Source organism: Adiantum capillus-veneris, chromosome 3, assembly GCF_014529385.1.
Source record: "Adiantum capillus-veneris isolate H3 chromosome 3, ASM1452938v2, whole genome shotgun sequence".
Taxonomy (NCBI): Eukaryota; Viridiplantae; Streptophyta; class Polypodiopsida; order Polypodiales; family Pteridaceae; genus Adiantum; species Adiantum capillus-veneris.
Window position 1 is genome coordinate 3,693,648 of NC_140933.1, and position 21,742 is coordinate 3,715,389.

General features: G+C 44.0%; 1 protein-coding gene and 1 pseudogene across 2 annotated transcripts; one reads left to right on the forward strand and one right to left on the reverse strand.

The window, feature by feature from the left end:
• Window positions 1-704: 704 nt before the first annotated feature.
• Window positions 705-14,364, forward strand: LOC147460435 (uncharacterized). 2 transcript variants are annotated; one of them, XR_015186192.1, is made up of 2 exons: window positions 705-1,103; window positions 14,105-14,359. XR_015186192.1 is itself a non-coding variant. In XM_086498503.1 (2 exons), the coding sequence occupies exons 1-2, from the start codon at window positions 13,972-13,974 to the stop codon at window positions 14,362-14,364; spliced, it is 306 nt and encodes a 101-aa protein (XP_086354629.1). In that variant the 5' UTR covers window positions 13,957-13,971. The 2 variants fall into 2 exon arrangements, 1 of the variants encoding a protein (XP_086354629.1); XM_086498503.1 differs by lacking the exon at window positions 705-1,103 and adding an exon at window positions 13,957-14,017 and having other exon boundaries at window positions 14,105-14,364.
• Window positions 14,365-14,850: 486 nt separating this feature from the next.
• On the reverse strand, window positions 14,851-17,288 carry LOC147460436 (uncharacterized; annotated as a pseudogene).
• Between the last annotated feature and the right edge of the window lie 4,454 nt (window positions 17,289-21,742).

A 21,742-nucleotide genomic window follows, 5' to 3' on the forward strand; every position in this document is an offset into this window, starting at 1 on the left:
CGCAGCGTTTCCAAATAAAAGTTCTCAAGATCCCTCAAGCTTTGCAACTAGCCAGCAATGCAGAGGCTTCAATTTCCAATGCTTCTTGTCAACAAAGTGTTCTTGCTCGTGCCTCCTATTGCATTTGCCTAAAATTTCCCCCTTTTTCTCAACCTTCTCGTTGAAGATTGCTTGGTTTTGCCCAATTTGTTGCAAATCAAAATGCTGTTCGTTTGTTGCTTTTGATTGTTCACTGTAGTGCTTGCAGCTCCCGATTGTGTGCGCGCGTGCGCGTGTGCGCACAACCTCACATGCCTAAAGCTTCTTTGCCTGCTGAATTGTGTGCAATTTTCCAGCATTGCTCAATTACAACTTTTCACCAAGATTGCTCTTGATTCCAATGCTACTCCCCTTTCTTCCCTTGGAGGAAGCCCGTTGTTGCCTGTGAGCACTTGGCTGCTTGATTTCTTCAAGCTCCCTAGATTTCGGCTCAGTCTAGAAAACGGACTCTCATGTCCGGTTGGCAGCCACGCAAGCACCTCCCAGCCACGCAAGCACCGGCTAGGTGGATTCAATACCATGGGTGGAAAAAGCCAAAAAGTGGCATGCACTGACGGCGGACTGCAGTCCAGCCAACACCAATTCCTGCTGGAGCCAAGACATTAATCCCCTCCCTCCCTCTCTCCCTCTCTCTCTCTCAACGTATACGTAGTCTCAGACCGAGTCTCTCACTCTCTCACTCTCTCTCTCACTGGTAGAGAATAGCTTCGTGTGCCGCATTGGCGCATTGAGAGTCCTTCCCCTCTCTCTCTCTGTCTCTCTCTTTCTCTCTCTCTCGTGCTGGGATAAACACAACCTCAAAGCTCCCTCTTATCAACGGTGCTGTCATGGCAGCCTGCGTAAAGCCGGAGACCTGAAGCCGTGCCTCGCCGAGTTCCTCGAGCTTGCAATTATTAGTGACCCCATTGACAATCCGTGCACTCCGATCGAAGGCTCCATGAGCGACTGTCTCTCCGGGCTCTTGCAACATGAGGAGAGCGGCTATGTCACGCATCGACGCAAATGATGCTGTTGCCAAAGCTCGTAGGTTGGGCAAGTTTTATGTTCGAAGGGAGACCAATGAGGTATGGAGCAAATTGAGAGAGAAAATGATTTATGTACATGTGTGTGTGTGAGTGTGTGAGAGAGAGAGAGAGAGGGAGAGAGGGGGGGATGAAATAACCCTAAACGCCTTCAACGGCCAAAGTGTTACAACTTACAAATTGATGAATGAGATGCCCACCCGACGCGCGCGCGTGTGTGTGTGGGCTAGCTCCGTGTGTGTGTGTGTGTGTGTGTGTGTGTGTGTTTTCTTGAGTTGAAATGAAATGATTTGTTGAAGTTTCCAAAGGTTTAAAGTATGAAATGGGTTGACGCTCCCATTAACGAGAATCTCAGTAGATCCCCCCCCCCCCCGCGCCAAAAAAGGTGCAAAATGGCCCCTCTCTCTCCTCTCTCTTCCTGCCATGCTCGAAAGCTCGCGTCCTGCTTCAATGCAGTCCATCGTCGCGACCCTCCTGCTGGTCCCATCCGCACTGTCGCACGCGCTCCAGTCGGGTGGATCCTCTCGCTGTGACGATCACCTCGAGCAAGGCGAAGTCTCACAGCAAAAAAATGAGAGAGACAGACAGAACTCTACCTCCTCCGTCTCTGCCAGACAGAACGTTGCCTCGCAAAGATGCTTGTCCTCGCGCGCGCCTCTTGGCCCCCTCTCCTCCTTGCACTGATTCCGGTGTTGAGCTTCATGCACTTCACTATGCTCGGAAGCCGCTGACCTCGACGCTGTGTGAGAAGCGACAACAAAAATCTCTCTCTCTCTCTCTCTCTCTAAAAAAATCAGCGATTGGTATTTTAGTCCCGTCACCTGCAAAAACGTCCCTTTCCCTTCCCACTCTAATCGTTTGCTTTAGTTTTTCAAATGGCATCTTCCAATGATTCCCTCAAAACTATTGAGTCCAAAATTGGGCACGCTTATTTGGAATGATCTGTTAACGTTTCCAAGTGGCATAATTGTGTGAGAGTTAGAGAATTGAAATGAAATGATGAAATGACTTGTGTGATGAAACGATGAGTTGACTTGTGTGATGAAATGAAAGGTTCGATTAACGTTTCCAAAAAACAAAATTGTCTCCATTCTGCAAGATTGACTTGTGAGATGATACATTTTGAATTTGGCGAATCAGATACAATGCACAGGATAAAGACAACACTAAAACTATGCATTAGATTCAAGCTTTACTTTGTGTGACCATGTTCTCACTTTTTTTTAGGGTTTGGGGGGGGGGGGGGGGGGGGGGGGGGTTGTGCATAAACATCCACATATGTACACCCATACTCATGCTTAAACATACAATATATGCACAAGCATACACATGCATAAACTTTGCACTTATTGTATAAAGTAATATGCATCAACCTTGCACATGTTGGTCTATGTTTATTCAAATATGCATGTTCGTAATGTATGCATGTATCTATGCACGTTGTGACGTGTTTTGGCGAAACGGTACGGACCACCTCAAAGTTTTTGAGATATGTTTTTTAATGTTTTTGGGGGCCTAAGATGTAAATAAAACATGCTTGTACGAAGTGTACAAAAGCGGTGTGTGCCAGCTGTCTCTACGCATGCGGGCCAGTTGTGCGGGGTACATAGTTTTACTGTTTTTGTACATAGAAGTGTCGAGACTTCAAAGTGTGAGTTAGTGCTTTAAAAATATGAAAAAAAACTAAACTTTTATCAATTTGGGATCGTGAGTGAGGAGGGATATTCAGTTGTGAAGAAGAAACTATGTGTTGCTGCAGCCTGCGGTGAAGGGTGGGGGTTTTGGTGTAGAGGTGCCCCTCTTGCCTTGCGAGAACCTGGTGTGGTGAGTTGAGAGTGTGTCTCTCCTCAATGGGCTGATGAAAGTGGGTTCATAGCTCTGCATATTGACCTCTCTTCATCTTGGTTTGAGGTATGGCAGCCATGTTGTTTGTGGTTTCCTTTGGTGCAGCTAGTCGAGGGTAGACTATGCGCTGCAATTCCTTGCTTGTACATACGCAAAAGGGCAAGGTTTTCCCCAAGTTTTCCATCAATTTTTCTGAGTTTTTTGCTGAACTTTGTGGGTTTTCAAAGTGAGCTTGATTTGGATGGGTTTTGGTCAAGCTATGTGTATGTATGGGAGCGCCTATGGAGTCTCTACTAGCACATAGAAGAGCGTTTGAAAAGAAGTGAAGCTCTTGATTTTATGAGGAAAAATGCAGAGATTTCCATTGTTTTTCTTTACGTTTTCACTTTGGTTTTTTTGGTTCCCTTGCTTCCTTTGGTGCATCCAAGTATAGTCGGAGTTGTAGCAGTGTAGAGGGAAGCTAGTCGAGGCTGAGTGTGAGTGAGGCTATCAAAATTAGTGAGACAAGATCAGCCCATATTATCTTGAGAGAGATATACTCTTCATACTCTTTTCTTGGTGTTGGTTTGAGGTGTTGTAGAGGCCAGCCCCCCAATCCTTCACAACGTGTATGTTTATGCATGTGTATGTATATGTCCATGTATGTTTAAACATTTGTTGGTCTAATACACATTGTGCGCTCCTTGTCGCACTGTCGAAGCAAGGGACTTGCCAATACACCGTATGCGAGCCACAAACGGCTCCAAGCACACAACAAGCCTAAACTAGCAAGCTCAAGAAAACAAAGGGTGTGTCACTCACCGCTCTACGCTCGCCTTCGTGGTGGATTCCTCGCCGCGATGAAGAAGAAGCTGCAGTCGTGCCGCGCTCAACCGCTTCGCCGCCGTCGTGCCTTCGTAATGCTCGATCGCACACACACTCTCCCTCTCTCTCTCTCTCACACACACACACACAAGGAGGTGAAGAAGAAGAAGATGGAGATGAAGCAAGAGCACTCTTCAATTGCACAAATGAGAGAATGAGTAAAAATTAGGTTTAGTTGGCTTTTATAGGAGCTCACCCCATTCACACTTGGGCGCCCATGCTTAACCAACTAATCCCTTGAATGTCCAAGTTAAAGTGCGCCTCTCATCGGCGATCACTCTACCTTTCCCTATTGGACCGACAAGCCCGGTACCTGACTCTACCAAATACATAATACGCGTCCGTCGTAGGTGATGGGGTGTCCGTGTGCCGTGAGGGTTAACATGCCCCCCTTCCTGATGTAGATTCCGTCCTCGGAAGCTATTGAGTTGAAGCTGGTTCGTCGAGGTGGAAGAGCATTTGAGATGAATGTCCTTAGCCTTCTTCAGTCACTGCAAAATCAAACAACATTGGCACAGTAATTGCACTCTCTTAAAAAGCATATGCAGTTTTAGGTAGACACATTGATTGGTAAAAGAATTTCAAACAATTTGTTAGCAATGAACATTAAACTGCAATGTAATCAAATGCATAAACAGATGTAAAGGTAGAAAATTAAACAAGTCTGGGGTCGCTAATTTGACGGGCGAAAGGCACTAGAGATCGAATATTAATACCATGGGTAAGCTTCTTAATTTTCTGTGGTCAATTAAGTTGTTTAATCGCGAGAGCCAAGTATTCATGTTCGAGGGCTGACTAGAGGCTATATCTAGAAAACCTTGTAGTTAAGCTACCATAAAAGGAATTTCTCATGAAATCATCGCCTGACTGATTACTTTTTCTTTGACCCCCCAAGGTCTTTTCACATTGATTCAATTATGATGTGTGTGCTTATTTTGTATGCCTTGGGTTTTTTGCTTCTCAAGGAAAAGCGCCCACACTGGGAACCTCTAGGGCTCTAGTACCATAGGCGATACATGTGAGTGAATTACCAAATCAAGCTGAGATTTCTCTTCCAGCTTAAAATTTTACATTGTGGCACTTTGATTTTTTGCTTGTTCATTTTCAGCATTTAAATTTTGTAACTTTGGGGGGTCATATAACACTGTTACCCTCCTCAGGCTCATCACATTAGTAAACTCCCTTTATAATACTTAAGCTAAAGGTCAATAGGGTTAAGCCCACTAGAAAGCCCTAGTACATTTCATACAATGCTGCCTAAATCGGATTAAGAACCTAAGTAACCATTGCTTATTAGGAAGGCATTCCCCATGGTATTAAGAGAAGATTTCTAATACCTAGCTTGGTCAAACTAGCTTAGTCGGACTGCTTGATTTTTAAACCTAGACAAGTGATTATGACAAAACATTACATTGAATTAAATGTTGGATACTAAGCCAATGCGCTGAATAGTATGCTACCAATCACAATCAAAGCAGACAAACATGGATGCAAAAAAGATAAGGGCAATGCGAATGGACAAGAAACACCTGTTTGTGTTGATGGTCGCGCTTGATTTGAAGGTTCCATGAAGGTCCAAATCCTATCAATAGCAACACGCTCCTGTACACACTATGAAACACAAACAATACCTCTAGGAGGCACATCAGTGGGAAAAGAGAACTTTGCTAATCACTCAACTCTAAAACAGAAACACTCCTATCGTACTAATCTTACCTACCCTCCATCATTCAAGTGATGAGGATCAAAGGTGTTTTATGGCATAGGTTTCTGTTTCACTGTACCAGATGTGACATGTGTAGGTCTGAGTCAATGTTTTGACTTTTAATGTGCATACTCGTTTGCTAATTGCTCTTGCTCTTTTTTTTTTTTTTTTTGTGAGTATAAAGCTTTATATGTACATTCCCTAAGATTGGAATTGAGAGGTCAGGGAAAAAGGTTGAGAGGGAAACAAATGAATGATGGATGTCCACAAACACTCCCCCCTTCCTTAGGTAGATCATACCGTTTGAAATGAGCTTGTCACCCTTTGAAACCAATTGTTCCAGTTGGTAATAGGTGAGAATTTTTGCCAGTAGTTTGTTATTACCCTAGGTGCCTTGTCGAGTTGCAACGGTGGTAAGGTACTCTCCCAGGATCGAACTTGAAGTGGTTCATCAGGTGATTCTTGAACACTGGGAGGTGTGGATTCTTTTGTAGCTTCATTGAGGTCCACTACTATAGATGGAGACTGTGTAGAAGCTTTTACCTCTATGGATGTATTACATGATGAGCTAGAATCTTCATGGGACTCCCCCCTTCCTGAGCTAGGTGGAACAAATCGTTCTTTCTTTGTTACCCAAACTAGCTCGGGACTAGGTGTGTAGCATTCTGTGATTTTTTTCTTTCCACGATCATTGATTCGTTTTGGAGCTACGGGATTGGCCTCACTTGGGTCAGGTGATAGGTAAGAGTACAATCTACGTTTTGGCACCCAGATTTGATCATTTCCTTGATAGTAGCCTTGGGCTTCCAATAGTCGTTTAGGATCCATCGCAACATTTTCTTACTTTTCTTGGAGCGAGTGGTACGTTTCTTACAAGGATTCTGTTTTTTAGCACTAGCTATGGTCACTAAAGAAGCTTTAGGGACCCACTTGTATGTTTTCTTCGTTACATTAGGATGAGTCTTGTCGGAAGCGATATGCATTGCTTGTAGCATATTTAAGGGTATAGGCATTTCATCCCCCTCAGGTGTTACCCAGGTCGTCCCCCTATTTCCCCAAGTGTCTATGGTTGATGCTAGGTGGACCCAATCCACATTGTCCGATTCCGTCATACCCGGTAACACATCCATGTAAGGAGAATCTTGGCCAATGTCTGTATCCTTCTTACAAGTGTAACAATATTGTAGTGGGGCCGAGTGAACTGTGGTGTCAGAGCGATGATCAATAATGGTTTTACTCCCTAAGGGGTGTACCTTACGAGTCACCAAATCCACTCTAAGGACAGAGTCTTGGAATTGCAAATAGACATGATTTTTAGACCAATCCTGAACCATTTGTGCTTCCCTCATGAATGGTCGTTCTAAAATCATTTCATATGACATAAGGTGTTTAGAGAAATCCATTACAATGAACGTATGTCGTACCTTGTGTCCTAGAACTTTGATCTTAAGATCCTTGAGCATCCCCATAGGTTTGGCTATGGTACCATTTGCCATCTTTACCACAATGTTAGTAACACTGAGGCGGGGTTTTCCCATGGATTCCCAACAATCTTTTGTAACGATGCTAACTCCCGCACCACCATCAAGAATTCCCTTTATAGTTAATCCCTTGGTAGTGATGGGTAGGGTCGCATTAGACTCGTCGCCTTCAAAATACTGGCCTAATTCGTTAATGGGTACCTCGATCACAGACTCGTGTCCATCTAAGTCAAGTGATTGCACATGATTTTCCTCATCAATCATAATCGAGTCAGGCCTATTTGGTTGCGCAAACTGCGGTAATCCCGTTCGTAGCTCTCCGTTAAGGAATGCTCGAAGTGCAAGGAATAACTCAGGATCTCCATACAGCTTTGCTATGATCGTGGTTCGGACCTCAGAAGACATGAAGTCCACTAGTTTGGCAACATTCATTGGCGTTTTGCAGGGTGTAGGTCCTTGACTAGGAACTGGTGAGAATGGAATCTCATATTCCTCAATGGGATCAGGTATACCTTTGTTAAACATCCTTTCCAACAAGAAGGGTGTATGCTCACTTTCTGATGTCCCGTCCTCACTCCCTTCTTGGATGATACTAGATATGGCTAACGGTCTATGGTTCATGTGGGGTGGATGAACTTGCGTGGGAAACACTGTGTCATGAATTTTGACCTGCATGGGTTCTGGTTCTAGTTTCCTTTGAGTCTCCTCCACTAAACCTCTTAGATGTTTCACCTGCTCAATCTCATCTACTGGGTTTGGGTACGTCCCAATCTTCTTTTTACGATTCTTCCCTTTTTGCCCCTGCGGTTTATCTTGGGGGTCTTGGATTGGATTTGGAAACACTTGTGGTGTTTTCAGAGGCTCTTTATGGTTTTCTCTCATTCGGTTTTCATTTGGTTCCATGTTACGGTTTTCTTTGTCGGTCTTTCCCTTTGTGGTATTGGTTCTAGTCTCCATTGTCTCGACTGAATCTGAATCATCCTCGAGGTCATTCATATACACGGGGTCATCTCCTGTTCCTATGTTTGTTTTGGAACATGGCTTTGAATTTTCCGTATTCTGCGACTTCTTCCTTCGTGTCTTCTTTTTCTTTGCTTGGATAACTGACGCGGTATCTCTCTCTTCGAGGATATGTCCTGGCCCTTGAAGCATGGACCGTGTAATCGCATAAGCGGGTGCAACGGGTGGTATTGGCGACGTTAGACTAGCAATTTCGACCAAATTCAGGGGTGTGATTTTAGGCGTATTTGGGTTATAGGGGCATTGGGCAATCAAGTGATCTATGCCACAACGATTACATGTGAGTATTGGCATTGCAGACGTGCTCCCTTGATTCATTTGCATCTGTGCAGCATTCTTTTGCAGCCTAATAGGGCACTCCGCTGCCCGATGTGGTCCACCACACTCGTAGCATTGAAGAGGTGGCCTCCTAGCCTGGGTGTTGATATTTTGACCTCTGGATGCGAGAGTAGCAGCTTGATAAACCGGCTTGACTTGTCCCCAACAATCTTCCATGTAGTATATAGGACACTCTTCCAATGTATCAAGTCCGTAGGCAATACTAGTGTCTATTTCCTCCTCACAACCATCTGCATAAGCATTAGATGGCTCGCAACCCACTTGGTTCATAGGGGCGACTCTTGGATGCGGGGGCTGCGGTCCTAGCACAGGAGGTGGTAACGGTGTAGCTTGTACAACATTTTGAGATCTAGGGACCATGTGTTGCGGTAGTTGCTCAACAGGTGGAGTAGGCATCAATACAGGAGCTCGAGGTGCATCCGTCCAGGCTACAGGTGGTCTATTTGCCATCATACGTTTGATCATTAAACAATCCTTAGCTTGGTGACCATACCTACCACATGCGTTGCAAGTTCCATTAAATTTTACTCTAAACGTAGGGCACTCACTAGTGCTATGTGGACCTAAGCAAATGGAACACCATTGTTGCTCCCTTCTTGGATACATGTGACTATTTTGAGGGGGTCGATTATCCTTAAGAGACTCTTGGATTGCCTTGGTGAGGTCTGTCAAGAATGTCTCAAATACCTTTGGCTCATTGGCAATGGGCTTTGCAGTCATGGGTTCATACTCAATGGCTTGTGAGCTAGTGGATCTCGTGTCAGTAGACACCCTCATGCCTGCTATCATCAAGTTGTCCTCTAGTTGGATTGCATTGGCAGTGACATCTTCCCAGGTTGTGATACCTCTAATCACTAGTCCATTATAGATTCCTTCATTCCTCAACCCTCGAATGAATCGATCAAGCAGTTGGTTATTGTTGAAGCGCTCATTTACAGGCAGCGAGAGTTTAAGTGCTTTAGACGACTAATGAAGTCCCTTACTGACTCTCCTTCCTTACGTTCGGCCTTCTGTAGCTGAGATGCTACACCCCAAAGCACACCTTCTCGTATGTACTCCTTTAGAAACAACCTTCGAAGGGTAGGGTAGATTGTTTTCTCGTCCACCCTTAAGGTCCTATACCAATCTCCAGCCTTCCCACTTAATGTCAAGCTTAAGGCATTGCACTTATGTAGTTCGTTGCGTTCCCCTAAGGAATCACACACTTGTTCAAACACTTCAATGTGTTTCCTAGCATCTTCGTCCCCATTGAATTTTTGCGTGAGTTTGGCAATTTGTACTGCCTTACTTCTAGGCTCTCTATCAGATGCATGACGCATATTTTCCGCGATAGATCGACCTATGGTTTGAGCAAACGCTGCCAAGTCACCTATGTGAGGAGGCAGGGCCGGTGGAGGTACTCTTGGAATCATATGTGGGAGAGGAACGGGTACCGGTCTTGGCATATGTGTGGATGATGCAGGATATGGAACATAACCGGGCATAGGTCCACTCGGATAAGAGCTAGGGAGCGGCACTCGAGGAGCATAAGCAAGTGGTACAATTGGAGGTGTGGGGGCCATGTGTGCATAAGGGGCTAGAGGCACATATGGTCGAGGCCCCATATTAGGTACTACGACACTAGGTAGTGGCACTGCGCTAACCGTAGATGTCATCGATACATTCTCTGTCAGGCTTATCCCTGGAGTGAGCACTGTGTTTTCCTTAATAAAGGGTTGAGCCAAGTTAGGGAAGCTAAAGTTTTCGCTCGGAGGCTCAGATTGCATAGAGACCCCAGGTGAAATGACGTAAGATGGGTCCATGGGGCTCATTAGAGGAGTCTCCATTTGTGATAGAGTAGGCTGTTGAGCCTTGCTCGTATCCAGAAATCTCATGGGGCCAGTTGAGAGTATATTTACCCCTCGGTTTTGCCTTTCTGATTGAATAATGCCATGGATAACATTACAGATCCTTTTCTGTTGATCTTCGATGCTCGTGGCACTAGAGGTGGATTGTACAATCTCTATCCATCCTACATGGTAGGCGTGGCCAGAGTGTAGATCCGTCAACACCTCAGTGTGGAGGTCGTATGTCCAATGATCATTAATGAACAATCCTTCTAGAGTCGACGTGTTAATGGTTTCTTGTGAGGTAGAAGCAATGTTGCTCCCCTTGGTTTTACTTGTCACCAACGGTACTCTAGAGGGAACTTCTGAAGGAGGCAGCTGAACAGGGCCTTCTTGGTAAGAAGTTGGTAGGATATCCACATGGACACTCTTTGGGGGTGTGGGGTCCACGTGCGATGTGAAAGGAGAGTCCACTTCCCCACCCCCTTCGTGTGCTTCATTTGCATCAGGTTCCGAGCGAGTAGCTCTACCTAATGTTTCCATGAAACGGCTAAACATACTAGTACTAGGCTGTGGAGCTTCGGGAGGTGCATGGCCTTCTCTCTCAGTGTTTTGGTTAGGGTATGCTTCCATGATTTCTGAGTCGGAGGAGGAATCACTAGCGGCTATTTTAAGGTCTTGGGTGGTGCTACCTTGTGTCCCCGCTGAGGGTCTAGAGCTTATCGTGGATGGGTAATGGGTATCCGTATGAACAGAGGCACCCTCAATATGATCGTGTTCTAGCACCCGCCCAGAGCGTAAGTGCATGTGCTTTTGATACCCTTAGGTGTCAAAAAGCTGCTCTAGGAGGCCTTATGACTAGTTTTTAGCGTGTTTTTTGTTTGTTTTTTTGCTAGATTTTTTAGAGCGTGTCGTGGAATGGGCCGTGTGATAGCTCGAAACGAGCGTATCGGTCAGAGGGTCGTGCCGTGCTTTACAGCCCTCCGTTTGGTCACTCTATGCCCTCGGAATCCCTAAAACTGTCAATTTCCAGTAGGGAACTAGGCCCAAACTAGAAAGTCTAAGGGTGCAAGTGGGAAGAGAAAGGAGGAGAGTGGAGGACTTGTCCCACATGCTCTCATTCTCTCTTGAGGGAGTAGGGTATATATATAAGAGTGAGTCTAGTATATATCATGAGACTGAGGACTGAGGCCTGGGCTTGGGCTTGGGCTTGGGCTTGGGCTTGGGCTTCGGAAAACGATCCCGATCTATCTTTTATACAAACCAACCAAGCCATCCGTTTTAAGAGTCACGTTTTTTATTTTCGAAAAATATCGCCGCCCACTCGCTCGCGTTGCCGCCCACTCGCTCGCGTTTTTAATTTCCGAATTTTTTTTTTCTTCTTTTTTTTCAAAATTATTTTTTTTTTCTCAAAAAACTTTTTTTTTCCAAAGTTTTTTTAGATTTTTTTTTTTTGGTTGATGCAGAAGATACAGAAATTGAAAAAAACGCAGAAATGCAGAAACGCAGAAATTGCAGAAAATGCAGAAAAAACGCAGAAATTGCAGAAAATTGAAAAAACGTAGAAATGCAGAAACTTGCAGAAATTGAAAACGTCGAACTTGAAAATGCAGAAATTGAAAAAACGCAGACAATAGCAGAAATTGAAACTTGACAGCAATTGCAGAAAACGCAAAAAATAGAAACCTTCCACACACTCCTGCCCTGCCTTTCCTATGATAGAAATTGCACCACAAGGAAGCGTAAAGTGCTAACCGAGCTTAGTGTAGGGCATATCCCCGGCAACGGCGCCAAAAATGTGCGCTCCTTGTCGCACTGTCGAAGCAAGGGACTTGCCAATACACCGTATGCGAGCCACAAACGGCTCCAAGCACACAACAAGCCTAAACTAGCAAGCTCAAGAAAACAAAGGGTGTGTCACTCACCGCTCTACGCTCGCCTTCGTGGTGGATTCCTCGCCGCGATGAAGAAGAAGCTGCAGTCGTGCCGCGCTCAACCGCTTCGCCGCCGTCGTGCCTTCGTAATGCTCGATCGCACACACACTCTCCCTCTCTCTCTCTCTCACACACACACACACACACAAGGAGGTGAAGAAGAAGAAGATGGAGATGGAGCAAGAGCACTCTTCAATTGCACAAATGAGAGAATGAGTAAAAATTAGGTTTAGTTGGCTTTTATAAGAGCTCACCCCATTCACACTTGGGCGCCCATGCTTAACCAACTAATCCCTTGAATGTCCAAGTTAAAGTGCGCCTCTCATCGGCGATCACTCTACCTTTCCCTATTGGACCGACAAGCCCGGTACCTGACTCTACCAAATACATAATACGCGTCCGTCGTAGGTGATGGGGTGTCCGTGTGCCGTGAGGGTTAACACACACAAGCCTAAACATGCTTAAATATGCATAATCATCGTGCATACCCATGCAAGAACAACCTTGCACATACATGCGTAGGTTTATTCAAATATGCATGCTCATAATGTATGCATGTGTCTGTGCACGGATACGTTTATACATGTGTATGTCCAGATTCTATGTCCATGTACGTTTAACCATTTTTAGGTCTAACACACATAACAAATAAACATGCTTGAACATGCATAATCGCCGTGCATACACATACAAGAACAACCTTGCACACGCATGCGTAGGTTTAATTTGTCTATGCATGTGTATGTATATGCCCATGTATGTTTAAGCATTTTTAGGTCTAATACACATAAGAATAAACATGCTTAAACATGCATAATCACCGTGCAAGACATGCATGCATAGGTTTATTCAAGAATGCATGCTCGTAATGTATGCATGTGTCTATGCACGGGTATGTTTAAGCATTTTTAGGCTTAATACGCAAAAGAATAAACATGCTTGAACATGCATAATCACCCTACATGCATGAACAACCTTGCACATGCATACGTTTATTTAAGAATGCATGCTCGTAATGTATGCTTGTGTCTATGCACGGGTATGTTTAAGCATTTTTAGGTCTAATACGCATAAGAATAAACATGCTTGAACATGCATAATCACCCTGCATGCATGAACGATACCTTGGACATACATGCGTAGGTTTATTCAAGAATGCATGCTCGTAATGTATGCATGTGTCTATGCACGGGTATCTTTAAGCATTTTTAGGTCTAATACGCACAAGAATTAACATGCTTGAACATGCATAATCACCCTGCATGCATGAACAAGCTTGCACATTCATGCGTAGGTTCATTCAAGAATGCATGCTCGTAATGTATGTATATGCACGGGTATGTTTATGCCCATGTACTTTTAAGCATTTTTAGGTCTAATACACACAAGAATAAACATGCTTAAACATGCATAATCACTGTGCATGCACGAACAACCTTGCATATGGGTGCGTAGTTTTATTCAAGAATGCATGCTCGTAATGTATGCATGTGTCTATGCACGGGTATGTTTATGCCCATGTACATTTAAGCATTTTTATGTCTAATACACACAAGCATAAACATACTTAAACATGCATGCTCATGGGATGTTTAATTGATGTAGTACAAGGAGCTTGTTTATTCAGCCTTAAATCAGAAGATATTCTATTGCAAACTCGCGGCATGTTAGGACCTACGACCAGGCATTGTAGGCATAGTAGGCAGAAAGCGTATGGTATACCACCTCTCAAAAGAGCATGGTCTGAGTGTGGAGATCCCCGACCATCGCCTTGCTCAAAAACATACTACGAGCGGGGATAATAAGGACATAGAATTAGCAAAGCGTGCATTGCGATATTTTAATCCTTCCCTTCCACACAACTCCAAACTAGCCCACGTCTTCATTGCCGATTACATGGAGTGCAAGAAAGGGAAGAAAGAAGATCAACCCCTCGATGAAGGTAACACAAAGAATCTTACTCAAGCTTCTTCTTGCATGTATGTTGTGCTTTACACATTTCTTTGATCATTATGTTTGGTGGTTGCAGTTGATTTGGTCACCCCTCCACACGTACAAAGACATGAAGGGGGGCCTCACATTCCTAAAGATGTGCTTCACGAGGTAGCGGCCGACATGAACGCATTGGAAGAGGTGGACAACTCCGTTCATGTCGAGGATGAAGGACCTATCATTGCTCACCATGTAGTGGCTAGCCCTAGCAAAGGTAAGAGGCCTCGTAGAAAAGTGCCAAAGAACAATGTTGCTGCTACCCGACGATCTACAAGATTGAATACATGTGCAATTTAATGTTGCTTTGTATTAAAGCTATGTGGGATTCCTTCTACTTGCCATGTGCAAAAGACAATTGTTTCCTTTGTTAATTCATAGTGTTTTGGTTTATTATTTGACTCTCTCATACATATATGCGAGCACTCACTCCCCCTCCCTTAAAGTGACCACCCTCTCTCTCTCTCTCTCTCTCTCTCTCTCTCAATCTCTCTCTCCCTCTCCATATAAACTCACTCCCTCTCCCTCAATATCATCTCTCTCTCTCTCTCTCTCTCTCTCTCTCACACACACACACACACACACACACACACACACACACACACACACACACACACACACACACACACACACACACACACACACACACACACATAAACTCGCTCCCTCTCCCTCAATATCAACTCTCTCTCTCTCTCTCTCTCTCTCTCTCTCTCACATACATATAAGCTTGCCGGAGCGAAAGTCACATATTAAGCATTACCGCAAGAATGATACAATGTAATTTTAGAACACATTTGGGGTTGCCATTTTGGGTTTCTTATCCAATTTAGCTTGCATGGACACTCTGTGCAGTTTCTCGGGCCTAGTAAAGGGTTGCACACCCCTTTCTTGCTTTCTTTTAGAAGATCTTTTCTCAATGAATGGATTTGCCCTCTTTAGGGTATTGCCAAAGCCATCCTCCATAGTAGAAAAAGCTGCCATCTCATGTTGTGCCTTCACCAAATTCACATGGGCCAATGTGCGCCTTAGTCCATCACATGCTTCCTTGATGAGTGCTTTGTCTTCTTCCACAGTCACTAACAATTCATCAAAGATTTGTTGGAGTGTTTGAATGCTCACCTTTGATGTTGAAGAATCATCGTGTGCATGCTCCCCTTCTTCCATGGGTACGCCCATGCTTGTAGGAGGAGAGCCGCCACTAGAGAATGCTTTTGTGTGGGCCTCCATTCTTCCTCTTGGTTGCCTGCCCGTTTTCCATGATTCATACATGTCCATGCATTGCTTCACAAGTGAGGCTTGGGTATCTCCTCTCATTATCATGACCTTAATTTGATGCTTGCATATGTTGCCTTGCTCAGCCCACTTACAAGTGCACCATGCCCATTCACAATCGGCGTTGAATACCGTGTACCCTTGGCCAGGGGATGAAACACTTTCCACAAAAGCCACCCCCTTGGAGGAATCCACAAAGGTGACATGCCCACCAGGGATGTGAAGTGCCGGTTGGTAGGAGTTCTCAACAACCACCTCCATGGAATTGTTGCGCCTGAATCCATCATCCTTCATTTGTTGAATGAACCAATAGTGGGGCAGGACACTAGTGGTTAGCTTGTGCAAGAGCCAATCTACACGCCGAGCAACGAGCCTTTTTGTGGAACCAAGGAACTTAGACTTTAATTGGCCATGATATGCCTCGATGGCACCATTCGTATCTTGTCCAGCATGAGGAAAATTGCATGTTGCCCGCACCCACATTTCTGTGCCATAAGGGAAAAAAAGGTTAAGAGAAATTGGGATAAGGATAGGGATATATGAGATATGTGTGAATGCATTGTCTCACCTATCTTGGGCTCCCAATAGGTCTTAAAGTACATGGTGAATTCAATTTCTTGGCTATATTTGTTGTAGAAGGACTCGAGCATCAACTTTGCCTTCTCCTTGGTGACCTCCTCCCGCGTTGAACATGTACCCTGCATATTCATAATTTCCCCCAAAGCCCGAAACATCTCTGCTCTTTTTGGCCAATCCTTGACCTTTCTAATAAGATGTTTTAGCCAACATCGTTTGACATGCCACAAACAAAGTAGAATAGGTTGATGGAATACAATTCTGCTAAACAAACCCCACTGACTTTTGTAAGTGCATGCCTCAACGTAGTTATTTATGTAAACAATAAATTTTTGGAAGGTCTATACCTTAGAGCGGCTATCTCTTGCTCCGCATCATCAACCATAAATGCTCCAGGTTCCCAAGACTTGTGGTGGTCGAGCATGGACTTCCTAAAGCAGGTCAACCAGGTTCGAGTGCTTTCAAAGGTGGTGGATGATGTTAGGACCCATGCAATAGGGATACCATTACGATGGCTATCAAACACAAGGATAGTGTAAAGATTGAACTGCAATAAACATTTGGGCATGCTTTATAAATTGCCTTCATGAAAAAAATCACACGATGCAAGAGTGGAAAACCACACAATGCAAGAGACAAGGTATGCTACCTTGTATTTATTGGTGCCAAAGGGTGCATCCATTGCAAGGAGATTGCGTTGCCGTGTTTGAAACACATCTCTCTTTGCCATGGAGTTTGTATTCCCAACACAAATTCCAAGGAGTTCTTTTCATCTTGATGTTGGTATACAAAAATATTCCCCTTGTTCTCCATGCACCATCTCCTAACACTCTCAACATCATTGTCGTGCCATTTATATTCATCAATGGATAGTTTTTGGCCGATATTCAATACATCTTTTATGCTAAAAAAATCATCCCTGACCATGGAGTACGCAGGATCCTTGGTTGTTTGTGTGTGCAATCCTTGAATGTGCTTTTCCATAACTTGTTTCCACAAAACAACATGTTTACAACCCAAACTTTCTTGTGCATAGATATCCAAGGAGAGAACTTTGAAGAATCGCCATCATGACAAGAACCATGGCACATCTCATCATCCCTATTCGTGTGATAGGGATGGATGTACGAAATGAGGCCCACATCTGGCTCTTTTGCCAATCGCTTAACTTGGAATTGATATTGACAACCTCGTAAAAGCATGCCTTTATTAAGTGGTGGACACCTCTTCTTTTTTCCGTTTGATGGGCCTTGTGGGGATGCTTCATTACCATCTTTAAATGGTGCACCATCTCCCTCTATCACACAATTTTGTGTATGAGATGATGTAGATGATGACTTTGGTCCAAATGCACACCAAAACCTGGCATGAAGAAGGCAAAATTACTAATTGTATTGCAATTAACCATCATAACAATATGATTAGAGGTTGACTGAAGTTGGAGATACACTTACACTTTCCGCTCAATCCATGTGTCGATAGTAGTGATGCGCTTAAGTTGTTCCGGTGTTCGCCTATGGTGCGTGCTAATTTTGAAGGACGTAGGAAAATTCTTAGTCTTTGCCTCACCAGCTACGAAGTCATTCACTCGAGACCACGGAATTTGAGCTACGCGCATTATTCGATACTTGGATTTCTCGTTGTATATATGCAACCATTGTAGTGATGAAGAATTGAAGATACCGGGATTAGGAATTTGTAGATTCATCTTGGATTGTGAGGCCGCAAGGGAGGGAATTAGCACTTGCAATTCACATGAATGAAGTCATAGTATGGATGTGGGGAGAGAGAGAGAGAGAGAGAGAGAGAGAGAGAGAGAGAGAGAGAGAGAGAGAGAGAGAGAGAGAGAGAGAGAGAGAGAGAGAGAATTGTCTACTCCCTTGATCAACATTGGTGATTTTTTTTCTTTTGTGTGTGTGTGTGATAGAGATCTCATGAACCAACCAAAGTGAGAGTGAACGTGTTCTATATGTGTGTGTGTGTGTGTGTGTGTGTGTGTGTGTGTGAATGTGTTCCATATATTTTATGTGTGTGTGAGAGAGGGGAGGGGGAAAGAGCCAATTTCCAAGTTGGCCATTGGAGGACCTAACTTTAATGACGATTAGAGTTTAATTGCTAGCGACGAAGAGGGTACCGGCACCGACTCTGGAAACTGCATCTGAAATCAGCGCTTGAGCCTCGAGGTGCTGACGCAATACAGCCTAGCCGTGCGCTTTTCATATGCCACGCTGGAGACGGGCTGTGCGTCTTGACTGCTTGCGTGGCTGTGTTGATTGTGCTTGCGTGGCTGCCAACGGACATGAGAGTCCGTTTTCTAGACTGAGCCCTAGATTTCCTACTCACAAGCCCTTGCAATTGTTCCAATCTTTGCTCAATGCCTTGTTTCATTCCCCCTCCTTTCTCATTCAACCTAGATGCTCAAGATTCTGCTCGTCCCCAATGTGTGTGTGTGTGTGGAGCACACACACACACAATTTTCCTCTTCTTGGTTCAATTCTGTGAGTTTTTCTCACTCTACATAGTTGCCCCTGCTTGATTTCAAGTTCTAAGACTTATAGATCCCAAATTTGCAGAGCTTCGATTCCCTTCTCAGATCTTGTAAAACTTTCAAGATTCCATACCTTCTCAAGAGAGGCTGCACACGTCAGAGCTTTGAGCTCCACGATCTGCCAATATCTCCTATGATATGACATCTCCCTGTCAGATCTATCAATGCCGACGATCGAGCTCCATTGTCACTAGCAAGAGCTGATGAGAGAGGGTAGGGGGGTTTTGCTACCGCCATGACTCTGATACCAATTGAAAGTGTACGTATGTGTGGATGCGTGTGTGTGTGTGTGTGTGTGGTGTAATGCGTGCAGGTAAGGGGAGAAGCAAGACCGTGCTATGTGGGTGGAGCAAACCTCCAAGAATAGTAGAGGAGCCCCTTATTCAGTATGTGTATACATAAATAAGGTAAGTGCATGGTCAATGGGCGGGCGGCCGTGGGCAATGGTGTAACGCTTTACCTCAACAAAAGGCAAATCATTCAATACTTGAGGTTCCATAGGACAAGAAAATGTGTATGAGTGATTCAAGAGAGAAACCACAAATAACCACCTATGACATCAGATTTCAAAAAGTGAGGTGGGATTCTTGACTTGAATCACAACAACAAATATTAGCAAGGAGTTAGGGGATGAGATCCCGAAAGTAGCAATTGTCTCAAGCTTGCCACCAATAATAGAGGAGATAGAGTCAAGATAATCTAGCCATACAAGGGAAAGCCCATAACAAGAGAGAGGGGAGATTTTTTCACCGAAGCGAGAAGAGAAGAGAAGAACCCTTTAAGTGCCTAAAAGAGTAATCCACCAATTGTTTGGGGTCCAAGCAGTCCACCAATTTTTGAGGGCAAGAAGAAATCTACAATTCTCACCACCTAAAGGACCATTGCAACCTTTGCTGCCATTAATATTTAATCCATTAGGGACTCCGATACCTCCCTAACAACCACCAATGGCTCAACCATCATCCCCAAACCCTAAAGTAGGGGCAACAATGTTCAATGGGATGATGGTTGAGATGGCTCAACCATCATCCCCAAACCCTAAAGTAGGGGCAACAAAGTTCAATGGGAAAGAAACCTAGGACTTTGATAGTCATTTTGGGGAGTTTGGAACTAAGTGGTATGCAAGTGGGTATGATGCTATCATGAAAGAGAACTTTGCAAAATGTGCGCTCCTTGCCGCACTGTCGAAGCAAGGGACTTGCCAATACACCGTGTGCGAGCCACAAATGGCTCCAAGCACACAACAAGCCTAAACTAGCAAGCTCAAGAAAATAAAAGGGTGTGTCACTCACCGCTCTACGCTCGCCTTCGTGGTGGATTCCTCGCCGCGATGAAGAAGAAGCTGCAGTCGTGCCGCGCTCAACCGCTTCGCCGCCGTCGTGCCTTCGTAATGCTCGATTACACACACACTCTCCCTCTCTCTCTCTCTCACACACACACACACACAAGGAGGTGAAGAAGAAGAAGATGGAGATGGAGCAAGAGCACTCTTCTATTGCACAAATGAGAGAATGAGTAAAAATTAGGTTTAGTTGGCTTTTATAGGAGCTCACCCCATTCACACTTGGGCGCCCATGCTTAGCCAACTAATCCCTTGAATGTCCCAGTTAGAGTGCACCTCTCATCAGCGATCACTCTACCTTTCCCTATTGGTCCGACAAGCCCGGTACCTGACTCTACCAAATACATAATACACGTCCATCGTAGGCGATAGGGTGTCCGTGTGCCGTGAGGGTTAACATGCCCCCCTTCCTGATGTAGATTCCGTCCTCGGAAGCTATTGAGTTGAAGCTGGTTCGTCGAGGTGGAAGAGCATTTGAGATGAATGTCCTTAGCCTTCTTCAGTCACTGCAAAATCAAACAACATTGGCACAATAATTGCATTCTCATAAGTGATTAAAAAGCATATGCAGTTTTAGGTAGACAAATTGATTGGTAAAAGAATTTCAAACAATTTGTTAGCAATGAACATTAAATTGCAATGTAATCAAATGCATAAACAGATGTAAAGGTAGAAAATTAAACAAGTCTGGGGTCGCTAATTTGACGGTTGAAAGGCACTAGAGATCGAATATTAATACCATGGGTAAGCTTCTTAATTTTCTGTGGTCAATTAAGTTGTTTAATCGCGAGAGCCAAGTATTCATGTTCGAGGGCTGACTAGAGGCTATATCTAGAAAACCTTGTAGTTAAGCTACTATAAAAGGAATTTCTCATGAAATCATCGCCTGACTGATTACTTTTTCTTTGACCCCCCAAAGTCTTTTCACATTGATTCAATTATGAATTGGGGGTGCTTATTTGTATGCCTTGGGTTTTTTGCTTTTCAAGGAAAAGCGCCCCACACTGGAACCTCTAGGGCTCTAGTACCATAGGCGATACATGTGAGTGAAGTACCAATTTAAGCAGGGATTTCTCTTCCAGCTTAAAATTTTACATTGTGGCACTTTGATTTTTTGTTTGTTCATTTTTAGCATTTTAATTTTGTAACTTTGGGGGGTCATATAACACTGTTACCCTCCCCAGGCTCATCACATTAGTAAACTCCCTTTATAATACTTAAGCTAAAGGTCAATTGGGTTAAGCCCACTAGAAAGCCCTAGTACATTTCATACAATGCTGCTTAAATCGGATTAAGAACCTAAGTAACCATTGCTTATTAGGAAGGCATTCCCATGGTATTAAGAGAAGATTTCTAATACCTAGCTTGGTCAAACTAGCTTAGTCGGACTGCTTGATTTTTAAACCTAGACAAGTGATTATGACAAAACATTACATTGAATTAAATGTTTGATACTAAGCAAATGCACTGAATATTATGCTACCAATCACAATCAAAGCAGACAAACATGGATGCAAAAAGATAAGGGCAATGCTAATGGACAAGAAACACCTGTTTGTGCTGATGGTCGTGCTTGATTTGAAGGTTCCATGAAGGTCCAAATCCTATCAATAGCAACACGCTGCTGTACACACTAGAAAACAAAAGGAATACCTCCAGGAGGCACATTAGTGGGAAAAGATAACTTCGCTAATCTCTCAACTCTAAAACAGAAACACTCCTATCGTACTAATCTTACCTGCCCTCCATCATTCAAGTGATGAGGATCAAAGGTGTTTTATGGCATAGGTTTCTGTTTCACTGTACCAGATGTGACATGTGTAGGTCTGAGTCAATGTTTTGACTTTAATGTGCATACTCGTTTGCTAATTGCTCTTGCTCTTTTTTTTTTTTTTGTGAGTATAAAGCTTTATATGTACATTCCCTAAGATCGGAAT

Coding starts and splice junctions, on each gene's coding strand:
- LOC147460435 (XM_086498503.1), top strand. CDS start 13,972: ATGGAGTGCAAGAAAGGGAAGAAAGAAGATCAACCCCTCGATGAAG. Junction 14,018..14,104: donor AGATCAACCCCTCGATGAAG/GTAACACAAAGA, acceptor TGGTGGTTGCAG/TTGATTTGGTCACCCCTCCA.